The 21,202-nt window shown below is 43.4% G+C and overlaps 2 protein-coding genes and 1 long non-coding RNA gene across 6 annotated transcripts in view; 2 read left to right on the top strand and 1 right to left on the bottom strand.

Moving 5' to 3' along the window:
* The window catches only part of LOC147796456 (uncharacterized), a 29,568-nt gene extending 10,433 nt beyond the window's left edge, over nucleotides 1-19,135 (bottom strand). The window contains exon 1 of the long non-coding RNA XR_015427964.1: nucleotides 17,932-19,135. This is a non-coding gene — a long non-coding RNA (uncharacterized LOC147796456). The remainder of the gene's footprint in view (nucleotides 1-17,931) is intronic.
* LOC110986579 (uncharacterized) lies at nucleotides 415-10,039 on the top strand. Of its 2 annotated transcripts, none has more exons than XM_087147151.1 (2): nucleotides 415-555; nucleotides 7,959-10,039. In XM_087147151.1, the coding sequence occupies exon 2, from the start codon at nucleotides 8,011-8,013 to the stop codon at nucleotides 9,406-9,408; it is 1,398 nt and encodes a 465-aa protein (XP_087003277.1). In that variant the 5' UTR covers nucleotides 415-555; nucleotides 7,959-8,010; the 3' UTR covers nucleotides 9,409-10,039. The 2 variants fall into 2 exon arrangements, with proteins under 2 accessions (XP_087003277.1, XP_022104244.2); XM_022248552.2 differs by lacking the exon at nucleotides 415-555 and adding an exon at nucleotides 3,434-5,537.
* The window catches only part of LOC110986578 (E3 ubiquitin-protein ligase Trim36-like), a 32,777-nt gene continuing 12,017 nt past the window's right edge, over nucleotides 443-21,202 (top strand). Inside the window, exon 1 of one of the 3 annotated variants that reach the window (XM_087147150.1) lies at nucleotides 443-555. The gene's annotated coding sequence lies outside the window, so the exon portion shown is untranslated. Of the gene's footprint in view, nucleotides 556-11,477; nucleotides 12,053-16,775; nucleotides 17,000-21,202 lie in introns of those variants that run through there. The other 2 variants (XM_022248547.2, XM_022248546.2) reach the window with 2 other exon arrangements.

Below are 21,202 nucleotides of genomic sequence, written 5' to 3'. Positions count from 1 at the left end.
GGTCGTAAAAATAATTGAACAATGATTGTTGGGTGTGGTATTAAACAGTATAAATCTTCTCATTTTGAAAAATAACTATTTAATTGGATATGGGAATTTCATCGAGAATATTACGTGGGTCCAGTTTTAATTGAGTGGCAACGTTCGAGCTGTTCTAGATTGATTTCAATGGCTCTTCATTGAAAACTCACGGCTTCAATCATTTAATGATTTTTTTTCTTCTGTTATGACACCACTCTAGCGCTGTGCTTTCTTTTTGCGTGTGCAATCGCTGTGCAAGCCGCCGCAAGTTATTAATTAACCATTTCATGCCTTGTCTGATCCTGGCTAATACCCGCAGGGGACGGCCATCGATTCAGCCCGGCCCCAGCACCGTGGACGCCCGTCGCCTAGCAGCCGGGAACAACGCGTCTGAAACCCGTCGAGCCGGCTCACTAGTTGCTGGTCAGCCGAAGTGATCGCACGGAGTGTATAATTCCTCTGTCAGAGGGAGACATGGCGCAGGATTCAGAAAGCTGAACCGTCATTCCAGGCTATCGTTAGCAGCGGTAAATGGTGAGTTATTCTTGTACTTAAAGCTTATTTGTTTCCAGATAATAGAACGATTGATTTGATTAAAGACAATGCAAGATCATTTGGGATGAGGTAGATAAGCAAACGATCCCGAACAAGATGCTTAATGATAGTTCCAAAGAATGTTCTATACATTAATGTTTCCACTCAAGTTACAGTGTTTTCATTCGACTTTGCGTTTGTGTGTCGTTTTTTATTTGAAATTTTATCCTTAGAAAGGCAAGGCCAGAGTACGTCCCTAACATTTTCTGTTATCACAGCCCCGAATTTTGTTTTTCGTCCCAAACCAGTATAAAAGTTTGTTGCAAGACGGTAAAAATTGGACGTACTGTTTCTGGGAAGCGATAATATTATCTTCCGCACTGGGTTGCAGGCGACATTTGAGTCTTTCATTGACCCTCCACGGGAACGGTGCTAGTTCAAGTTCGGTGGAAAGGTAACACAATGGCGATCATAATGCCTTTGCATGGCCTGAAACCTTGCTGATGTTTTGGTCTGGATATGTCCGTAATCACGCTTTTAGTAAATGTGTGATTACACGCGACTGAGATTTGAAGGGGGATCTCTCCAAAGCAGTAAAATGGATAAAATGGGTCCTAGTAGGGGGCGCTCTGGCCGGAGAGAGAGGGTGCCCCTGGTTGTCTGTATTCGTGACGATGAAATGGCAGATTTTTATAATTGGCTACTGCGCACCGATGGCTATATACTGAGTGATCGGACTGTCGGTCGGTCAATCCGGTGTGTCTCTCAGTTGATTGGTCATTTTCTATTGTTCAATGACCGGTTGACTGAATGCTTATCTTTAATTGGTCCATAATTGTCTAATTACAGTGTAATACAGGTTCAACTTGACTGCCTAGCTGAGCGAGTATTTCAGAGCTTTCGAATGGAGAATACTTGACAGTTTTCCCCTGCTGGTTCACTCGTTTTAATCGTTAGTCTTTTATTCTGTGACACAAAATGCTTGCTTTTTCAACTGCTAAAATGTTGCAGGAATGAAAAGAGAGTAGTTTTGAGGAAGAACCAGACTCGGAAAAAACGAACGATGCACCAATAGCACTCTTTTTAATTAATATTTTCCCAAGACCAACAAAGCTTCGAACTCTGTCGAGCGGAGCAAACACCGCCAGCTAATGGGTGATTCTATCCACATTGCCCCCGCTGAGATGGGTCGATCGCGCGTGCAAACACCGCGGAGTTTATTCGCAAACACGCCAAACATTCGTGGCAGTCGCGAATCGATACATTGGGTAATATTAGCTTGATTGGCCTTTGATTATAAATATATATTTTAGGTCTTGATTGACGTCACTTTCAGGTCTAAAATACGGGTGTTTTCGACAAGCTAAAATTTCTGAGCAGTGGGCTAAAAATTGAATTGTTAAAGTGGGATGTGTTTGGGTAAAATCATATCATTTCAGCTCCCTTAAGCTCCAAGATTTCTTCTTTTTTCGTGTTGTTTTACTGACCGACACTCTAGATCAGGATTTTCCTCACAAACCAGTGATATTTTTGACCAAAACCATTTTCTCTGCAAAGGTTAGCTTAGTCTTTAGAAATGATTCCCCTTCTGAATCATGTGACTCTGAAGCGCCAACGTATAGTTTTCTTTTCTATTAAAATGTTAATTATGAAAAGCAGTCGATACAAAAAAGTTAATGTGATCGTGTTCACGAAACTGCCTCCCGCCATTATTTTTTTACGTCATACTTTTTCTCTCTGGTCGCATTAACCGAGAGAATCCAGCCTGAAGGAATCTTCAAAAGGAAATCGACAATCGATTTTTACAGCAAGGCAAAATCCCGAAATGATGGCAAGGTACAACGACCCATGGGTTCATGGATGGATTAAATCAACTCACGTGCTTTTCGACAACTCGACATTACTTTCCCAAATTGAAATTACACTCCTTGAAACCCGCCACAGAACCAGATGTGAACCTTTGACAATCGCAGGCATTCTGGATGCTTCCGACTCAGATCTTTGTTCGACAAAATTTGTGGGGAAAATACATGAATGGATATGCATGCATCTTTACCCAAAACGAGACTCCGCAGTCCTCCCCCAAAAGTGTCGTTCAGATTCACACCATCCTTGAATTACAGTCATTGAAAATATAATGATATCATCGAGCACGACACTCAATCGCATTAGGAATGCTTTACAGTAACTTCAGCGCGCGCGCTCCCGGACAACGCAAACAACGCTTATCTCAAAGTGGGAGCTCACCGCACAGTGGCCCACAAAAACCGAACTTTGATAGATTATATTTTATCTGATCCAAAACGATTACCCCATTCCCACAAAAGCGTCTGATGGTATCAGCGCTTCTCAAACTATTGGCTTCAAATTTCATAGCGAAGAGAAGTGTATTTCGCCACCCCCCAAAAAAAATCCGGGCGCATTGTTCTTCATGTTTCTTTACTGGTGAATTAAAAATGAGAATATGCTGTCATTATCCGATTCGTAAACGAGCCTGTAAACGATCTGGGATCTGGGAACCTGGGACGATCGCTGAGCGTTAACTTCCGGTTCCATGGTTCCTTGTGAACGGCGATCATTGCATGTAATTCTGTGTGCAGTGCATGTGCAAAGGGCGTGATTTAAACTGAAGTGACGTCACACTTAATTACGAACCGGATAGGCTGGTACCTACAGAAATGGAACTAGAGCAGACATCAGCCACACATTTTGTGACATCACTGCACCGTCCAAATTTGAATATGCTACACATTTTAAACCCATGAATGTCTCTCAACGACGCCAATGTGTCAACGAAAATACACGTGTATACAATCATACAAAAGTACCTCAATATGAAAAATTTAAAACGTATATTTTGCAGAGGATGTATTATGCTGAACTTGTTTCAAATGGTAAATGGCATAATTTTTCTATGACTACCATTAATGTTTAGACTGATATTCCAAGTTCCCGGTCAAATATCAATAAAATAGGAATGAGATAGCGGGGCGTGCAAAGTTAAGCGTGAAAATAACCTGTCGTGCGACAGCAGCTAAATACCTGATGTGAAAAACAAGGTCTAGTGAGGGCAACAACCGTTACGAGAGACAACGTTAACAATAGTGAGACGGCCTTCGTCCAACCCCTGGGGGTTACTTTGGTTTTCAACCAAAACAATTATTAGCTGGACGTGAGAGAGCAGTCAAAGAGCACATTACTGTCATGTTTTACCAGTCCAAAACCTTATTACAGATGTTTGTTTGTGTTGGTACTGGCGATTCCCTGCAGCAGCTGAATTCCAACACAGCACGGCTCAGCCCACACATCGCGCAGAGCATGCTCGTTTTCACGGAACCTGGGCAAAAACCTCAGTGCAGCCTAGGCCTACTCGGTCTCAATGAAAGGGACAGAGGGCGCCAATAGACAACTAAATGTCTGCATAGATATCCTTATTGTCCGTTGTGGCACAAAGTCGACCGGAGGAACTTTTCTTAGACTCATCTCAAGTTCGATTCCGTGGATGCCGTGGACCACCTCTGGCGAACGCTATAGCTACCACACCTGTTAATTTCACAACCGTCGAGGCATGGCTTGCGGCTGGAAATGAGTCTGAGCCTGACCGAGGCAGGATTGGATTTTATCTGTTGCCAATGTACACGTATCCAATGGCAATGATTGTATGCCCACGCACGCTGTCGATGTCAGACTGTGACAGCCTAATAGTAGTAACAGCCCGTCAAAGCGTTGACTTGACCCCTTGTGACCCCACGGCAGCAGACTCAGCAAACAACTACCGTACATAAATATCGTTTATGCGGTGGCGGGACTGTACTCACTGGGACTTCGAGAGCCTTCTCGGATTGAATCACGGAGGACATTTCACGGGTCTTTGCAATCATGGAGCTATGGAGGAAGGATGCAATGTAGCAGCCTTGAAAATTAATCTTTGTGTATTGTGCAGAAAACTACTGGAATTTTATGTATATTGCAGACGTGACATTCCATTGTCTTTGCCGATTCATTGTCGTTTAAGTCAGCCGTCAATTAACTACCACCCCTTGCTTGGAAACGTTTTCGTGAGCAACATTTTCAGTGAGCAAAATTTTGGTTCGCAATTTGAGCCCCCCCGATACCCTCTGTAAAAACAAGCAGTGTCTTTTCTGAATGACGTCACAGCAACAGCGCCCTCGGTTGTCTAGGAAAAACGTAGACAATTTCAAATGTTTTTAAAAGGAGTGCGCTTTTCAAAATGCTTTACCCAAAAAATGTCTCACAGTTTTCATATTTTGGAAAGGAGTAAAGTTGCAATGCAGAAAATGCAAAATTCAGATTTGGAAAAAAAATCAGCGCTTGGACTAAAATGATGGATCATGCAGCAATACTGAACATTCATCATTCAGGGACGGATCATGGTTGACACCGGCAATGGTTAAATACCCTCCCCCCCCAAAAAAAAAGGGAGGGGAGGGGCAAACTGCCTCATAACGTTAGAAGATTCTGCACAGCGACTTTATTTGTAAATTTCTCCAGAAAGCGACGGAGATTATAAATGAAAGAGAACGCTGACCCGACTGATTTACAACTACAATGTACTCTTTTTTCATAATTATGGTGTATCCCCGGCAGGGGTTCCACACTAAAAAGGGAAAGAGGCGTGGACATGCGGCTATGGAGTCTCAGGTGCTCGTTTTTTGCTGACGGGGTCGTTATTTGACCCTTTGGCTTGCCATAGGATCTTCAGAGTGCGTATTCGGAAACACACACATGTAAAAAGCACTCCGACATCTTGGAAGCTCCGTGTGTGGTACGCGAGGAAAACGGATTATTGTATTCCTTGTTGGAATTTGCCTGTCCAGACAGCGTTCTTCTGCCCATCACACGCGAATTCGTCACTCGAGGACTCGGCTGCCCGTAATTCATTTTCATAATCTCACCGAACAGAAAACGGCACAACATGACTATCTTGACGATACGTAATGCTATGTCTACAAATTCGAACGGTAAGTGGGAGTTCGTTTGTAGAATAGAAGCAACGATTGGGCGTGCCAGTTGCCCGAAAGGCAAATCCTTCGTCCCTTCTCTTTTGCTTTAGCAAACATTGGAATTGGAAGAACCGAGGCGTTACGCTAATGGAAGGCTGACGGAGGTCCAACCTCCTCTATAATTATTACCTAGAACTCCGGGAATCAACTAATCCCTAATTTTAGTGTGACGATACAACCAGCCTGGGGTGACTACACTCTTCAAACGTCGCGGCTCAAGTGCCAGTGGTACAGTTGTTAACATTCTTACCAGCCCCACAGATTTGGTCTCAACATTTTTGAACACAGTCTGGTTTGCCGGATGTCTTCACGTATATTTCTGTCTGTATATTTAGTAATTATTTACGGATAGTTAGGATACGTCGTTACACATGGAGCAATAATGAATCTTGGAAATTCAACCCTCAAGCTCCAGGAGGCGTGTATGCCGGTGCGTGTTTTCAAAAATAAGGACCAGTGTATGCCGACTTAAAAAACTAAAGATTATCACCCAAGGTTATTACCTTGGCCATATTGCCGGTAACAGGGCATATCAAATGACTTTCTTCAAGAAGGAAATAACTGATCGCATTGTTTTTTCTCTGCACTTTTGAACGTAGCGTGTAGAATTTGTGGCTGATTATCAATCCTCCACTGTAGAAGTATCGTATTTGAATTTGAATTTTATTGAACTTAGAAATTAAGTACAGTGTTGTCATGGCAACAGGAAACTCCAAGCCAGATTTGGGTTCTGGTTTTGAAATTATCGAATTTGTCAGGGATAAAACTATTAGACAAAACGATCATGGATATAACTTAGTTTCAAGTTTTGCTCACGCCGCACTCCACACAATAGGCTATCCGCATACGTCTACGGTGACTTATCGCAAGTGGTGTAACCTCTGACCTTCAAGGTCCACGGTGATCGCTAGAAAATTGTTAACATTCTTGAGGTGGTCGACCCTCTGCCCCCTGGGGTTAAATGAGCTTCGAAGAACAGGCGACCACGTAGAAATGGGGGTGCTGAGACTACTCCGGGCTGGGCTTACCTGTCCACTGTCGTGATCTTCCATGCTGGAATTGTCTCCGCGGCATATTGTGCGCATGTTTACCTTAGCTGTGGATAAAAATCTCAACCATGTGCAAGCGTGGAAATCAATTTTCACCATCGAGTTTCGTAACTTATACGCTTTGTCTCCAAAGAGTTAAAGTTCTCTTCAACCGATGGCTACTGATTAGATCTTTGGACAATACAATCTGAAAGTAGGCTCACTCCGCCGATAATCTCGAATTTTCGGAAACTCCCCTTCAAGCGATTTCTGTTTTTTTCAGCGCCCTCTGGACCAACAAAGTGATTTTCGCTCTAACCAACCTAAACTTTTGTCCTGTGGCAGCTGCAGCATGGCTTCGGTATACGCAAAAGAAAAAGGGATATGCAGTACATGCATACAAAAGAGCAGAGGTCTGTTGAACACTGAGCATTGTGTTTATCTCATTCAGTTTCAGATCTTATTCAACATAAATTTGATCGCGGAAAAAAACTTATGTCGTGGTGTTAGTTCAAAATTGTCTATTCATGTAATTTGTCATTTTGACGAAGCTAGCAGGGAATTCAGTTGCCATTGATATTAGTTTGGTAAGTTCTAAGGTATCTTATGGTTTAATTACCACATTATTGCAGGTCTGCTGGGGGTAGCTTTCATACGCATTATCAGGGTGTCACCTGGTGAAAATTTATACTCACCGTCTGGGATTTCTAACACCTTGTCCGATTTACCCCGGTAAGGTCGTAAAATTATACTGTATAATTTTTCTCAAACAAAAACAAGTTCTCTCTGTGTTGAGATGACGTCGGCTTCCTGCGGTTTTGTCTTGGACTGTTTTAAGTTGAGAGAGACATTCTTTATTTAATCATCTGGAAACCTTGACGTGTCGGAATGCGATGAAATAAACATTTGTGTCGCGTGGAGCGGAACCTAGGACATAGAGCGCCCGTAGGTCAGTAAGTGACGATGTGTCGGTCAATGGAGTGCCACTAACGACAATAAAATTGTTATCACACGGTCGCGGAACTCATCAAAACGCGCATTTGCTTGAGTATCCGCCTTGTGCAGAAGCAACCACTCATCGGTCAAAAAGAGCCATGCTGGTCGGGAGTGTTCATTTTGCTGGTAGCGTGCGACTGTAACGCGTGCATTTCATAGTCGTTTGTGAACCAGCGAAGTGCAGGTCGCAAATGGTCCGAGTAAAGGAGCCCATGTTGCTTGGAAAATTGCTAGGACTCTTGGTCCAGTTCGGGGCGAATTATATTGGAGAGATCAGCAACATGACGATCATACTAAGCTGTTAGTAGGCCTATTACAAGTGGAATCAGTCTGTCTATTCTCGTCTTTATTCCAGAAAATGGTAACACAGAGAGGCCACCAAGTTTGAAATCTGCCACCAGCGCGCCATGATCCAGGACGGCGTCGAGCCAACCAACATTGGGGGCGCTATGGTGAAGGCCATCAACCGCAAACCCCGAGCGTTTCAGACCCCAGGCGAGAAGTCCTACCTCCTCGACGCTCACGAAACGCGCCTACGTGAACGCCTGCAACTCGTCAACCACGTCGAGGACACCCGACTGGCGCGTCTCCAGCGGCAGATCGCGTCCAGTGAGCGCGCCAACGTTGGTCGGATCCTGCGCCGGAAGGACCAGATGCGCGTCACGCTGATCAACATCGCCAGCAGCAAGCGCAAGATACGGGCCAACGTGGGCGACTTCGAGCGCCGGCTGAAGAACGGCACCAACTCCCCCGTGTTCGCCCTTGAGCAAGAACGCATCCGGAGGAAGGAGCAGGAACTCGAGGTGCTGTGCGAGCGGCTGCGGGCTCCCAACTCGCAGCTCCTGGCAGCCCATGTGCAGGACGAGCTGCGGAGCATTGAGTCGAGACTCGACGCGAGTCCCAGCCGTCTCGTCTCATCGCAGCCGCCCTCCGTCGCTGAAACTTGTACTCCGATCAAACCAGAAACTTCAACAGATCAACAGATTCTAGTGAATGACACTACCAGCCAACCAGTTGAACAGACTAAAACCATGCCGATAAACAACATAGATCACCACCTGGACGAAATGCACGCTAAAATGAGCAAAGCCATCATTTCCAGGCCAAAGAATTCAGATTTGCTGCATGACCATGAAGAAGGTCATTTTCCCATCACACTGTCGACAGACTTTGAACCGAAAACGATACCGAGAGAGGCCAGTCGTAGAACGCCAGTTCCGAAACCGGGCACGCCTGCCGAACTCAAGGACGCATCTAAAATCCAAAACAACGTCGTCCCGGTGGAAGTGCCCGTTCGAGAATTGCCACCGTTGAGAGTCACGAGGAGCAATAAGCAGAGGTATCTGGCCCTCATGCAGCAGAAACTCGTCCGGACCGCCAACCGCGACCGGGAGATCAGCAACAGCGCCCTCCAGAGGGAGCGGCACGCCGTCAAGCGGGTGGCCGAGCTGAAGGTCAAGACGCGGGAGGACATCCAGGGCCGTCGGACGGCGGACTCCGATGACTCCCTGGGCAGTATCAAGCAGCAGGAGGCGGTGACCAGACTGCAGGTTACCAGGATGGGCTCCATCCTTCCGGGCGTCATGGAGGCACCTGAGAGGAGCCGGGAGAAAGCCCGCGACCACGCCACTCCCGCCGCCCGGGCGACCGGCAGAAGACGACGGCAGTCGAGACGGGCCACCGACTCGGCGACGACGGGCATTTCACTTCCCCCGTTGCGAATAAACGTCGAGGTCCTCAAGGAATTGAAAGAATCTCGTCTAAGGCACAGACATCAGTCTCATAAACTGCCCAAATTGCCTTGAAATACAGCTTGTCCCATTAGCAGTTGAACTGTCCTAAATCCGTAAATTTCATAGAAGTGTTCTATTTTAGTCTAGTCATAAATTAAAGATTTCTTTTTATAATACTGCTATTTAACTGGCCGACATTTTGAAACACGATATAACACATTGAATGACGATAATAATGAAAAACCGTGGAGTGTACTTAAATAGAAACTAAAGTATTTTTCATAAACTGGAGAGGGTGAGTTGAGCATACATTCCAGCCAAAATTGAATTTCAGTGAAAAGCCAGACTTTGAATACAGAATTACATCCAAGGACTGTAGTACTTCCAAGGAAATTAAAAGGAATAATTAAATGGATATTATTTCAGAGGGAATTTGAACATGTCATCAAGTTTCTACACGTTTCCTCTGTACACTTTCAGGGTCATAGCAGTCGCAAAATAAGGGTGAGTTTTGAAATGGGATTTTAAAAAACAAGGGTTGCATTAGGATGAGCTATGGAAAGAAAACATGTAACAGTTCATTTAGTCTGAGTAGATGGACAGAGTTGCCGCCATTTTCTTGCCGAGTGTTATTTAACCTTATCGTTCCGTCCAAAGTATACAGTAGTGCAGTTATTAGAATAAATGATTACTTGTGTATCCATTGTGTTTCAACAAAACTCTGCTTTTTTCGATTTAACTGGACTTGCATATTGCTGTGTTTCCTTACAAGTCATTCAAACCAATCTAAGTCAATAAAATAATTTAATTCAGCACTATTAGTTTATTAAAACAAATCGTCATTGCGGCCGGGATTCGCAAGTGAGACTTATTTTACAAACATAAACAGCTATAATACATCACAAGTGTATACGCTTATCTTACAATGATACCGAAATTCACCAAAAAATTCAAGTTACACTGTACAGAATAATGTAAACATATCATTATTGAGATAAATATTGAAAGGGTCAAGTTTTACGCGCATTGAAGGACACTGATAATACATGTTATGGAATCACTAGCACACTAATCGTTCATTTCCTTAAAATATAATATTGTACGAGCAGGCTCATTGTCGTCCTAAACCAATGGTCCAAGGGGATGGGTTTTTTAATTCATCGATTAACTACTTTCGTCTAAAAAAAAAAAAGGTGTGTACTAAAACAGAAATACAAGGTTCCATGTGTGACGACAATGCAGTAAGCGTCGAAAAGGACTTGTGGCCCTTTCCCAAATGCTACCCAAGTTGGGAGACTGATCTTACCGCAAGCTAACAGCGTCAATAGGGAACATGTTTATTTTCAGCCGTATAGCCGCGAACAATTCGGACGCGACCTCTCTTGATGAAAAAGTGTCTTTATAGCGCCCTCTTGTGACGTCTACGATGGCTCTATTTATCGAAACTACCGTCATCCCTATTTTTAGATTTCCTGTAGCTGTCTGGAGTGCACGTGCGCGTTGTTTCCCATCGCCATGTAATAAAATGTATAGTGTGCTTCAAAAGTCACTTATGTTAATCATTTCTCAACATCGATTTGTTAATGTTGCTTCTCGCATGAAGTCCTTTTATGCTCAGTGTGATTTTTTCCATCGTAAAAATATACAAAAATCGCATACTTGAACAGCAAACCAAGAAACTCTACAACATAGTACACTTGTAAAAGAAAATGGAGCTAATGTACACAAAAAACGTGGGAAGCCTGCAGTTCCCACAGTCGAACTTGTCGGTTTTATAAAAAGTGGATTTACACCAATGATGTATGTATTTTCAAAAGGCTTATTCGGGCGACAATAGTTCTTTTGACGCCCCCGAATCATCCTTGACTCTTACATGAGTCCCCTGTGTGGTCCATTTCTGTACAATGGGCATTTTTACATACAAAACCAACAGTTTGTTAATAAACACGCCTGCAGACAGGTGTAATTTTTTTCTCACGCGTAGTTGCATTGATTACTAATTTGCATTTGGGGAGTTCTTTTGTTGTACTTATAGCTGGGAATCCAACCAGACAGCTGTGCAGAACCGATTGTCGGAATCGAAATCGATTACAAATTCAAAGCGCTGGGGGCCATTGAATAAAACGTTTACGTTTCTCTCCACCGATCCCAACTATTACATTTTTCATTTTCCCTGTTTCGGCTAAAACCACACCATGAAGTACGCTATCCACGCCTAAACCGCAGAACACAGAACTGAGAAGAGGTGATTTACTGCTTACAAAATGACGCATTTACGGCAAACAATGAAACCGAACAACATCGACCTTGTATGTGATTACTAACAGACCGGGGAACAAAGTACGGATCCCCCTTGGCCTGCGTGAGTAATCGACCGGGTAGAAACGATCCGGAGACGCCGTGAACTCAGTCAAAAAGCCAGGCGGTTCAAACAACAGCGTGGGGACGCCGCGCTAGCACTGTGTGCCGGGCTGCTCGAGTACTGCAGTTTCAGCGTAATCTGGATCTGGAGTGACTTTGTCCGTTCGCTTTTTTCAAGACACGTGTGCAACTCTACAGTCAAAGACAAGTCCAACCCTGTCTCATGCGAGGAACCACTGGAAAATATTTTATGGTATGAGAGAAGGCCATCTTTTCTGAGCTGAAAGCGAAAAACAGGCAACATTCGGGAAGTTGGTGCTCTGTGTGTCGATTTCACAACCGTCATCAGTTTAAGGTAGGCCTACGTGTTTCATTATTTCAGGGGGACGTCAGAATTGCTGTAATTATCCATCAGGTATTATTATACGAGTACCCTCTGTTAAGTGGAAAGGTGACTAAACGACAATATTAAACCGGTACATAGGTACTTCAAGAAAATGTTGTCAACAGTCCCCTCTTGACCTTCGCGGATTCAGTGGACTTAATGCAATGTACTCATTCCGTACATTCGAAAACACCAAATAGCAGCTCAGCTGTGACGTTACATTCTTTTCCAAATCAGTACTAATGCTATTGCACAAGTAAGCCAAATCGGCCAGCCCAAATGAATGCAGTCTTGCACAGTAACGTACCTTCATTCTCCTGTAATTGGATCGTTTCATAAGAACGAATAAAAAAAGAGACGGTGTGTAATTTTTCCCGTGCATCGCAGACAACTGAATGGGAACTGGAGTTGGGGAGCTCTGTCCCTACCCCCACCCCTTGGATACCACCATCCCACCCCAAATTGACTCTTCAGGTATCTACAGCACCTCAGAATTTGTTAAATTTAGAAAGAGGTTACTCCAGTAATGAGCCGACTGTTTGATCTCTAACATAAACCACTGCGTGTATAATGATTCATCGTACTGCCCGCCAACCAGCGGATCAATGTGATTAAATCTGCCCAATTACATAACACTCCGAATTTGCCACACAGTGTAAATAGTCGAAGTGGCATACTACAAAAGCTTGTTCATGCCTATCAAACAAAGGCAGCCCTAGCGAGCTCCATCGTTAATTATCTTGGCAAGACGTTTCATTCTTCTTTTCAATGTAAATAAACCTCAGGTGTATACCTTTGGTTTAATGCTTTCACTTACTAATAAAACCAACTTATTAACCGGTCCATTTGTACAGATACATATTTTAATATTTGCTTTATTTTATTTTCTCTTGCTTTCAATTCTAACCGCGTTCCAGAATTTCAGTTTCTAACAGCGTAATAAAACCAATAGAAGTGCCAGATAAAGAACTTATGCTGGTAGTGATTTGAAACCAGACGTGCTCTATAAAAACAAACGTGTGTAATATCGAAAACAAATTTAGGATCAGAGAGACAGTGAGGCTAATAAAATGGTTAGACTTATTATTATGTGCTTTGTACCACCCAGCGGATCCAGAACCAAATTATGGGAGAGGGCAAACAATGTTGAAATTGTTTCAAGCAACCTCTTTTGGCCTTTCGGGGCATGGGGTTAAGGGGGGTTACATGAAATGGCCATCTACAATTGATTTTACCCGGGTAGACACAACCTAATTTGCGGTACAGTTGCAGTTTTAACCCTTACTTGGGTGAAATTTTAACAGCCAATTTTTCGGGCAATCTCCTTGGACAGATACTGGTATATTCCCCGTAAGGTATACCTTTACATAACTTCAACGTGCCATGGAGATGAAATCACATTTCTGAATATAATAAAGCCAGTGTGAAGGATGCCTGTATTATACTTCTGCATTTTGCTAAATGAAAAAAAAAATAAGCAAACATGTCTTGAGACTGTGGTTGTCCTTCTATTTCCTACAACTGACCACGCCCCTATCCTTGCATCCGGGAAGCAACGTTTACAGCCATTTTTGCAAGTTAAAGTTTTGCCCTTTCCGGCCATTTTGGGCATAATTCTCAGCACATGAGTCATCAAAATCAACTTGTTTAGGCCTACTTGTATCTAGCTCTGCAATCATGTGTGAAGGCATGCATCGGTAATGAACTATAGACCGGGAATTTTGGGAGCCAGTGAAGGTCTTTTCGTCTTGTATCGGTGCACTTGAAAATTGGCACTCGTGCAAACCGAAAAGGGAAAAACACGAGTTGAACCAAGTACATGTATCAATTCTGTTGTGACCTGAAGCATCAAAGTACACCGTGCTTTGGTCCAATTTGTATGAAGTCAAAGTTTGCTGTTAGATATACAATTTTAAAGTTGCCTGCAAGTAGCATGCTTCAAAACTGTGAGCCAACGCACTGTTTTCCAAAATTGTTTTTGTTGACATGTTTGGGCACGCAGTTACTGAGATTAGTTTTATTTATTTAAGTCATCGATTAATCACAGGAACATTGGTATATTGTGCCTGCTATACATGTAAAGGGTTCCCACAGTTACTGTCAACACAACGCCGGAAAAACCAATTTAACTGTGTATTTTTATTACAAATGTTTTTCGTTAGATTGTTCAGTGCACAAAAGCAAATTGTAGTGGACAGAAAAGATTATGACTTTGTACAGTCTGACATTAAAGTGGCAGTGGCTCTATCATTTTAACAAACTTGAAAATATCAGTGCACGTAGAGTATACATTTCGATGTAATCACCCACGTATGAATCACACACATTTTTGCGATTTCATTTAAAAGAAAATGATATAACCTACAGCCGCGAACGTAACAGATCACGACCACCAAACTATGTTCGTCAATTTATTTCCAAACTGTTGACAGCCTTGGACGTTGACCCCAGTAACATCAACAACCAAGACAAAAGCGTCTGCAATTGAAAAGGGGTATCTTTTTTTTCAATCGAGCATGGCTTCTGTATTAATGCATCAATGAAGAACAAACATGGACATGTGGATGCTCCGATACTCCGATAACGTAGACATGCATGCAGTTCATAGAGGCCAAATTTAAGTTGACTTTGGCTTTGCCGAATGTACGGGGCTTTCAGAAACTGGTGCATAAATAGAACCTTACGGCTAGCGTGGGAGATGGTCCACTGAAGCTTTGTTAATCAAGGTTCATGGCATTTCAAAAGTACGATTTCCTAGAGTTTTATAGCTCGGCTCCATTCATTAATTTTAGGCATTCTGATAATCCTTTTGAGTTGAAAGAAAAAAGGTAAAATCCTGTATTTGAAATCGGTTATATTGCAAAGAGAATGCGCTTTTCTTTGACCTATGGCACAGTGGGTGCAATTATGGTGTTTCTTCATTACGGCGAAGACAAAGTAACTTTGCCACACGGTACAAGTTATTTCAACGTTCCCTCTAAATTGATTTTGAGTATGTCTCAGCGAAAGTACTGCCGCTATTCTGACATTATTTTGAGCGACTGAACACCTGAACTCGCTGTTCTATGACAATTAAGATATGTACGCTCGGCCCATTTCGCTTCAATTCTTTGTAAATATATACCGAGTGAATACTTTTCCTTCTGCAACTAGACTATTTTTCTACTACCCACTAATCTTGTGGGGCCAAGCAAACCCTTCAGAGAGCCCATTGTACAAGCTTTAAAGTGCACTCGTGTTGTGTCTACACGCTGTGTGTTCTCAGCACTCCATGCCACAACATGTATGGCGATGTCTAGGTCTATAGTGTTTACACGCAACCTGTTATTTTTGTTTCCCTGTGCCAGGTGTTTAAACGGTACAATGTCCACGGAGCAGAAAAAACAGAATAAATTATCATGATTTTTGTTTGTCTGGCCTGATGCCACTTATAATACACATGACATTATTGTAGAGAAAACCGATTTTTTTTTTCTACATGTATATTCCCTCCAAGACGACCCCGTTCAACTCCCTCCTTGCGTCATTGTCCAGGCCTGCATGGCTCAGTTCGTGTCTTTATCCACCCATGTCCTCCCCGGGCCGGCTCAGTTTCCTTTCATCTCCACACCCAAATCGCTTTCCTCAATCTAAAATTGACGCATCGGATGTAGCTCCCAGACAACGATTAGCAAACCCGGAAATCAATGATACGCTATTCCCCTTTTTTCGGGTTCCATGGTTAGCGCTTGCCGTTAAAGGGTCTGCCTATTAACATTCTCTTCTCCACTGAGTGGAAATTCCTCCCCTCCCACTGACACTGGAGACGCACGAATCATAGTGATGTTAAACTCACTTATATAAATGAGATATTACCTACGTGTCGCCGGAGAGCGACTGCTTGTCAAAGTCTTTCATTCTGTTAAACTTTAAGTTATTTTTACCCTAAATTCCTTTTCCGTTCTTTTGAAATAGAATAACATAGGTTTAAAAGTCAGTCCGTACTGTACCCAGGTGTGATTCGGAATTTTAATTCTGTCATCCCCGCTGTTTGACAAATTGGTTTTAATTAAAGCCAGGCGTTTCATCAGTTTCGCCTAGGCATGTCTCAAGCAAACACTCCCAAAAGGAATACACTATCGTGTTTCATTTTATATACATATTGAATACCGTAATCTGTATGCCCGGAGCTAGATGTCCAAAACAGGAAAAGTCTTACCCCTTTACAATTCATTCGCCAGAAATTCTGTTCATGTAAAAAATTCAAGTATAAAGACTTTTAGCAAAGCCTTATTCAAGCTCCTCGGGGAGGAAATCTTAAATTGGCGCAGGCTATTTTGAATCACATCCGAGCTGATTACATACAGTAGCTTTCACATCGGAAGTCTTTGCTTAACAGCGTGGGATGCCGTCATTAAGCAAACACATAACAGCAGCTACCTCATTAAAACAAGTCTTTTGTACGTACATATCGTGTCAAAACTAGCACGACTCTGTTATTGCCTCCCTTTTCTTTTATTCCACACAAGATAGAGAGGTGTTTAACAGTTCGCAACCTTTTTTCACACAATTCAGCGTTGTTTCTTTTTTTTAATGGGAGTGTACCATAATATTTAATTAAGGAGCGTTGAACGACCTCATTAATTTAGCATGAACTACACGTTACTCGTTCTTGCATCATTCTGCTCGTCTCTGACGTCGTGTGCCTGAACGTCACCTCCATTCATGTACACGTGTCATTCTCAATAGAAACATGCACCGCGTAGACTAGACTCATTGTGAACCCGCGCTGCACTCACCGCAAAGAGAGAACGAAATCGTGAATTGAATGGCCACTTCGAGTTGGTTTATCATGATTATCCGCTACAAAGGAATAGACCAGTCCTCTGTTTCACCGAGGCTGTGAAGATTTGACAAATTTTCTACGCATTTCTGAAGGTAAGAGATGTACGGAAGCATATGGTCTCCAGGTTTACAGACTGAGTTTTCAGGGTTTTTTTCATAAATAGACGCCTTGCATTTATATAACGAAATTCGCTGCGTGATCATCATGTGGTCGTTTTGTCATGGTTACCGCCATGGACCTGATAAGGGACTACCCAATGTGAAATGATCTCACGATCGATCTGAACATGTGCTCAGTTTCGATTAACTGTAATGTGATTATTGCAGTCGTAGGACCGCATGTACATGCATATTTGTGCCGTTTATGAATACGAGACGCAATAATGCATATGTGTTGGACAAATTGGACAAAATATGGCATGCTTTTACAAATTCTCAGTTCAATTTGAGGACAAATTTGTGTGGGTTTCTATCAATAATCAGAAAAAAATGATATGGTGACTCGGATAAGGCTTGTCCGCACAGCGTTCTTACACCTGCATGCGTTTAAAATTTGTGCAGGCAAACAAAATTATCATAAACATGAACCAAGCTATTTAATCTATTTTCTTTGTTTTGGCTGTGGGATTAAGGTTAATAACAACTGCGTGCCGTGGATATAATCATTTCTGGACGATTAATCTGTCGATACGAGCTAAGTTGGGTGGCTTTTGCAGAGACAGCGAAAACAGTCATGCTAATAATGCTCAAACGTTGATCGCCAACTGCCATTCTATGTACATTCTGCCCTGTCTTATTCCTGTGTGCTGTACAACGGATGCAATTCTGTGAATGTCATTTGTTTTGTCACTTCACGTCAAAACGCCAAGGAAAGATTCACGGATTCCGTGAAGTGAAGTTGGTGAGCATTTCGCCGACGGCGCGATTTCAGTTCTTTGAACAGGTAATCCCTTTATGTTCACATTAATAGCTGTTTAAGTTATGAATCAGCAGATGGCATTTGCCAGCACGTCAACTTTACTCACCCCTCTCTTTTTCTCGCTCTTTCTCGCGTCGGCTGGACTATTCACATTTCCTTTCAGTTGATCATTATTATTCCAAGTGAGTGGCAGATCCCCTCAATAAGCGTAAGCCCACGTACGCTGCTTCGGTGAATTCATAGAACGATCTCTATTGAGAATACGTCTGGCGCTCCAGTGTTTTTCCTCTTTTCATTGTGCACCGGTGAATGTCTGGGAGTCGGATTCATTGTGACAACTTCAATCCAACGAGTTCAATATTGTTCGTTCTGAAGGTGCTTGGCAGTATTTAATATCCATTCCAGTGCGAGTGACGTGTACATAATCAGTCTGCCTTTCTGTCTATTCACGTAACATGCAGAATCTGAATGTTACGTGAATAGACAGATATTAAACAGATATCTGATAGCTGTTTAATGTCACTCATCGCGGGTATCTCTAAAAACAAAATACATTACCTCACTAAAACTAGGGAATAGGCTTACAGCCACGTTTGCAGTGCGCATGCAAGCACATTTTTGTTCCACTAAGCCAACGCAGTTTTCTTGGAAGTGTAGGATGTATACAGGTCTGTATTTTGAGGGACTTTTGGAAAACTTCTTGGCTAAAGAACCTGATGATCGCCTTCCTGCATTAAGTTCATTTGAATGGTTACACTTCGACGATTCTGTTGCAACGCATACGCAAGTACGTGGCGTCACCTCTAGCGCGATTGCGCTAGAGGTCTTGGCAGTCTTTGGTTTTTGTTTTCATAAAGAGGTTTGAGAGGTTAAAATAATTTTGTATTTCACTATCGTCCTCCGTCGTGCTTAGTGGTTATCGGCCGTTATTAGGCTGTTGTCTTCTTTGCGCCTGGACTCCATCTCGGTTTCGCGCCAAGATGGCTGCTTCTTACTCAGCGTCATGCTGCGCGTGCTACTGACTTCCCGCCTCTCTGCCAGATAATCTTGGTCGAAGTTCAAGAAGCTAATGAACCGGCTAGCGAGAGCCGGCGTGGGTCCACCGGTTGGTTGCCAGACCTCTGCTGCACACACGCCTGGAATGAGGAAACAGGTCGACACTAAGCTTCCCTGCAGTTTCAAGTTGACTGTGGTATTCAGTTTGCGCGTTCGTAGAAAACTCGTTGTTATGGTTGGCGCGGGTGTTTGCAGCACAAAGTGCGCAAAAATAACAGAAACTGGCAAAATAATGTAGTCTTTCCTAGACGATTCAGTGCCCACTTCAGCCTCCCGCTATGTAACCATTGTGTTCATTGTTCCGTTCGTCTCGACGACGAGAATTTTTCATATGAGTAAGTCTAACGCGTTCTCTCGTAAAACCGCCGGTTTTCATATATTTACTCAACATTTTGATGAAAAGAAGTACATTGTAATCCCTTATTGTATTCACCCCAGATTTCTCAGAACAGAGTCTGGCTTGAGCATTTTGTCCTGCATAATTAATCGTCAGTTCTACTCGATTCTACCAAAGGCGTTGGTTGTGCAAACGTGTGATCTTTAGACCAAACAGAAAGTGAAACCATGGCAACGTGTGCATGCGTCTGTTCCTTTCATGTTCGCAAGCTTAAATTACGGAATTAGTGGCTTACGACTTCGTGACCTGTAAGCATAATGAATGTGTTACAATCATAGACGGCGCTAAGATTGGAGTGCCACAGTGCCCATCAGGTACGGCAGACTATATAGGCCTATATACCATCAGCAGTGGAGGGATGGAGGGCCGGTTCAGAGACACTTTAATGGAACTGAACGATTGCCTTCTCCTTTCCACCTTTTCTTTTTCGTCCCTTTTCAGTTTTAATTGTCTTGTTTTCCTCTTTCCCAACCCTCGCTACGCCCAAAATGTCTGACCAGAAATTTAGTCATTACGAATAACTTCTAACCTGTGCCGGTCAAAATGAATCGAAACGACGCGGAAGCGGAGTACACAAACTGCATTCATTTTTATTAGCCGTGTTTACCACACAACAAAACGTCATCAACAACGTGAAACGAAAGTGGTGCCGATGTGTATATCCTTTTTAGCCCGCCTATGCGGCAGACGCAATCTGGATGCCAAACCAATCGTGCTCTCAATGGTATACATGATATCCCGCACACGAACAAGGCCTAATGGAGTCTGAAAGTGCGCATGTTGCATTTGGAACTCGGCGTTGCGACAAGGCCTCGCATGCACGTTGAATCGTTGATCCGGATGAAATTAAGTGCATGCTACTGTGCCTCGAGCCTGAGCACGCATTCTGTGAATTTCCAAGAAGGCCAGACTCTGGGTATATCGACTCCGAGCCGACTGCATGTAGGCCCCGATACTCGTGGAGCTGCGCCATTGGAACGCACCGTTGAATTACAAATCTTCGGTCTTTCACCCTCAAAGAGCTTGTGGATTTAAAACTGAATAATTTATGGTAAACTCGGTCCCAGCGCAGATCTCGCGCTTCAATAATGCATGTGGACATGCGCGGCCATTTTAACAGGCGACGAAAATGTGGCAAGCGACAATTTTTTTGCGCCGTTCTTTCCATCTCAACTCTAATGCCGTCGAGAGTGTTGACTCCGGTCATGGGTATCAACGAGTTTCACACCCTCGTTACAATAACGGGGACCAAGCGAGGGACCTGTGTGCCGTGACCCCGGCCGCAGTCAGATACATAATCCGTATTTTCGTTCCTTCCTCGTGTACGTTTGTCTTGATCAATTAGGCGACACGGAGCGTGGCACATACCTACGGCCGGCGAGTCACTGAGCGGCTGGCAACGAGCCGATGTGACCGTGACGCTCGGTGCCTGTATCAGAGGTTCAGATTCCCGCGAGCCTCACGCGTCTTGCAGTTTTTACACCGCGGACATCTTATAATGTCAGTGCCCTGGGATATAGATCACGACAGTTCGCGATCGCCCGAGGCACAGACTAAGATATATATAGCCCCAACTTTGGATGTCATCATAGGAATGTTTAATGGAGAACAGTTTTTCTACACCGCTATGAGCGAATGGCTTTGACCTTGCAGAAACAAAAATGCTAAGGCAGTAAATAAGGTCTGCTTTCAGGCAGTCAAAATATTTGCGTATGCATCCGTGTAGTCAGAATTATTGACTTTAAAAGAAATCTGCCTTGTAGGTAGGTAGACTGTACTCGAAAGATAACATCAGACTCTACGTGTACAGATTCAAAGGAGGGGTAAGCTGTCACAAGAGGGGGTTTAAAGGCCTGTGCTATGATGTGCTACTGGTGACCCGGTATCGAGACCCCCTTAACCCCCTGTAGATTCGCCATCTTTT

Source organism: Acanthaster planci, linkage group LG16 (genome assembly GCF_054643075.1).
Source record: "Acanthaster planci isolate LZ-2023a linkage group LG16, COTS_SCS, whole genome shotgun sequence".
In the NCBI taxonomy this organism is placed as follows: domain Eukaryota; kingdom Metazoa; phylum Echinodermata; class Asteroidea; order Valvatida; family Acanthasteridae; genus Acanthaster; species Acanthaster planci.
This window is presented reverse-complemented; position numbering and strand designations above follow the sequence as displayed.

Excerpts from the sequence above, each read along its gene's own strand:
- LOC110986579 (XM_087147151.1), top strand. The coding sequence starts at position 8,011 with ATGATCCAGGACGGCGTCGAGCCAACCAACATTGGGGGCGCTATGGTG.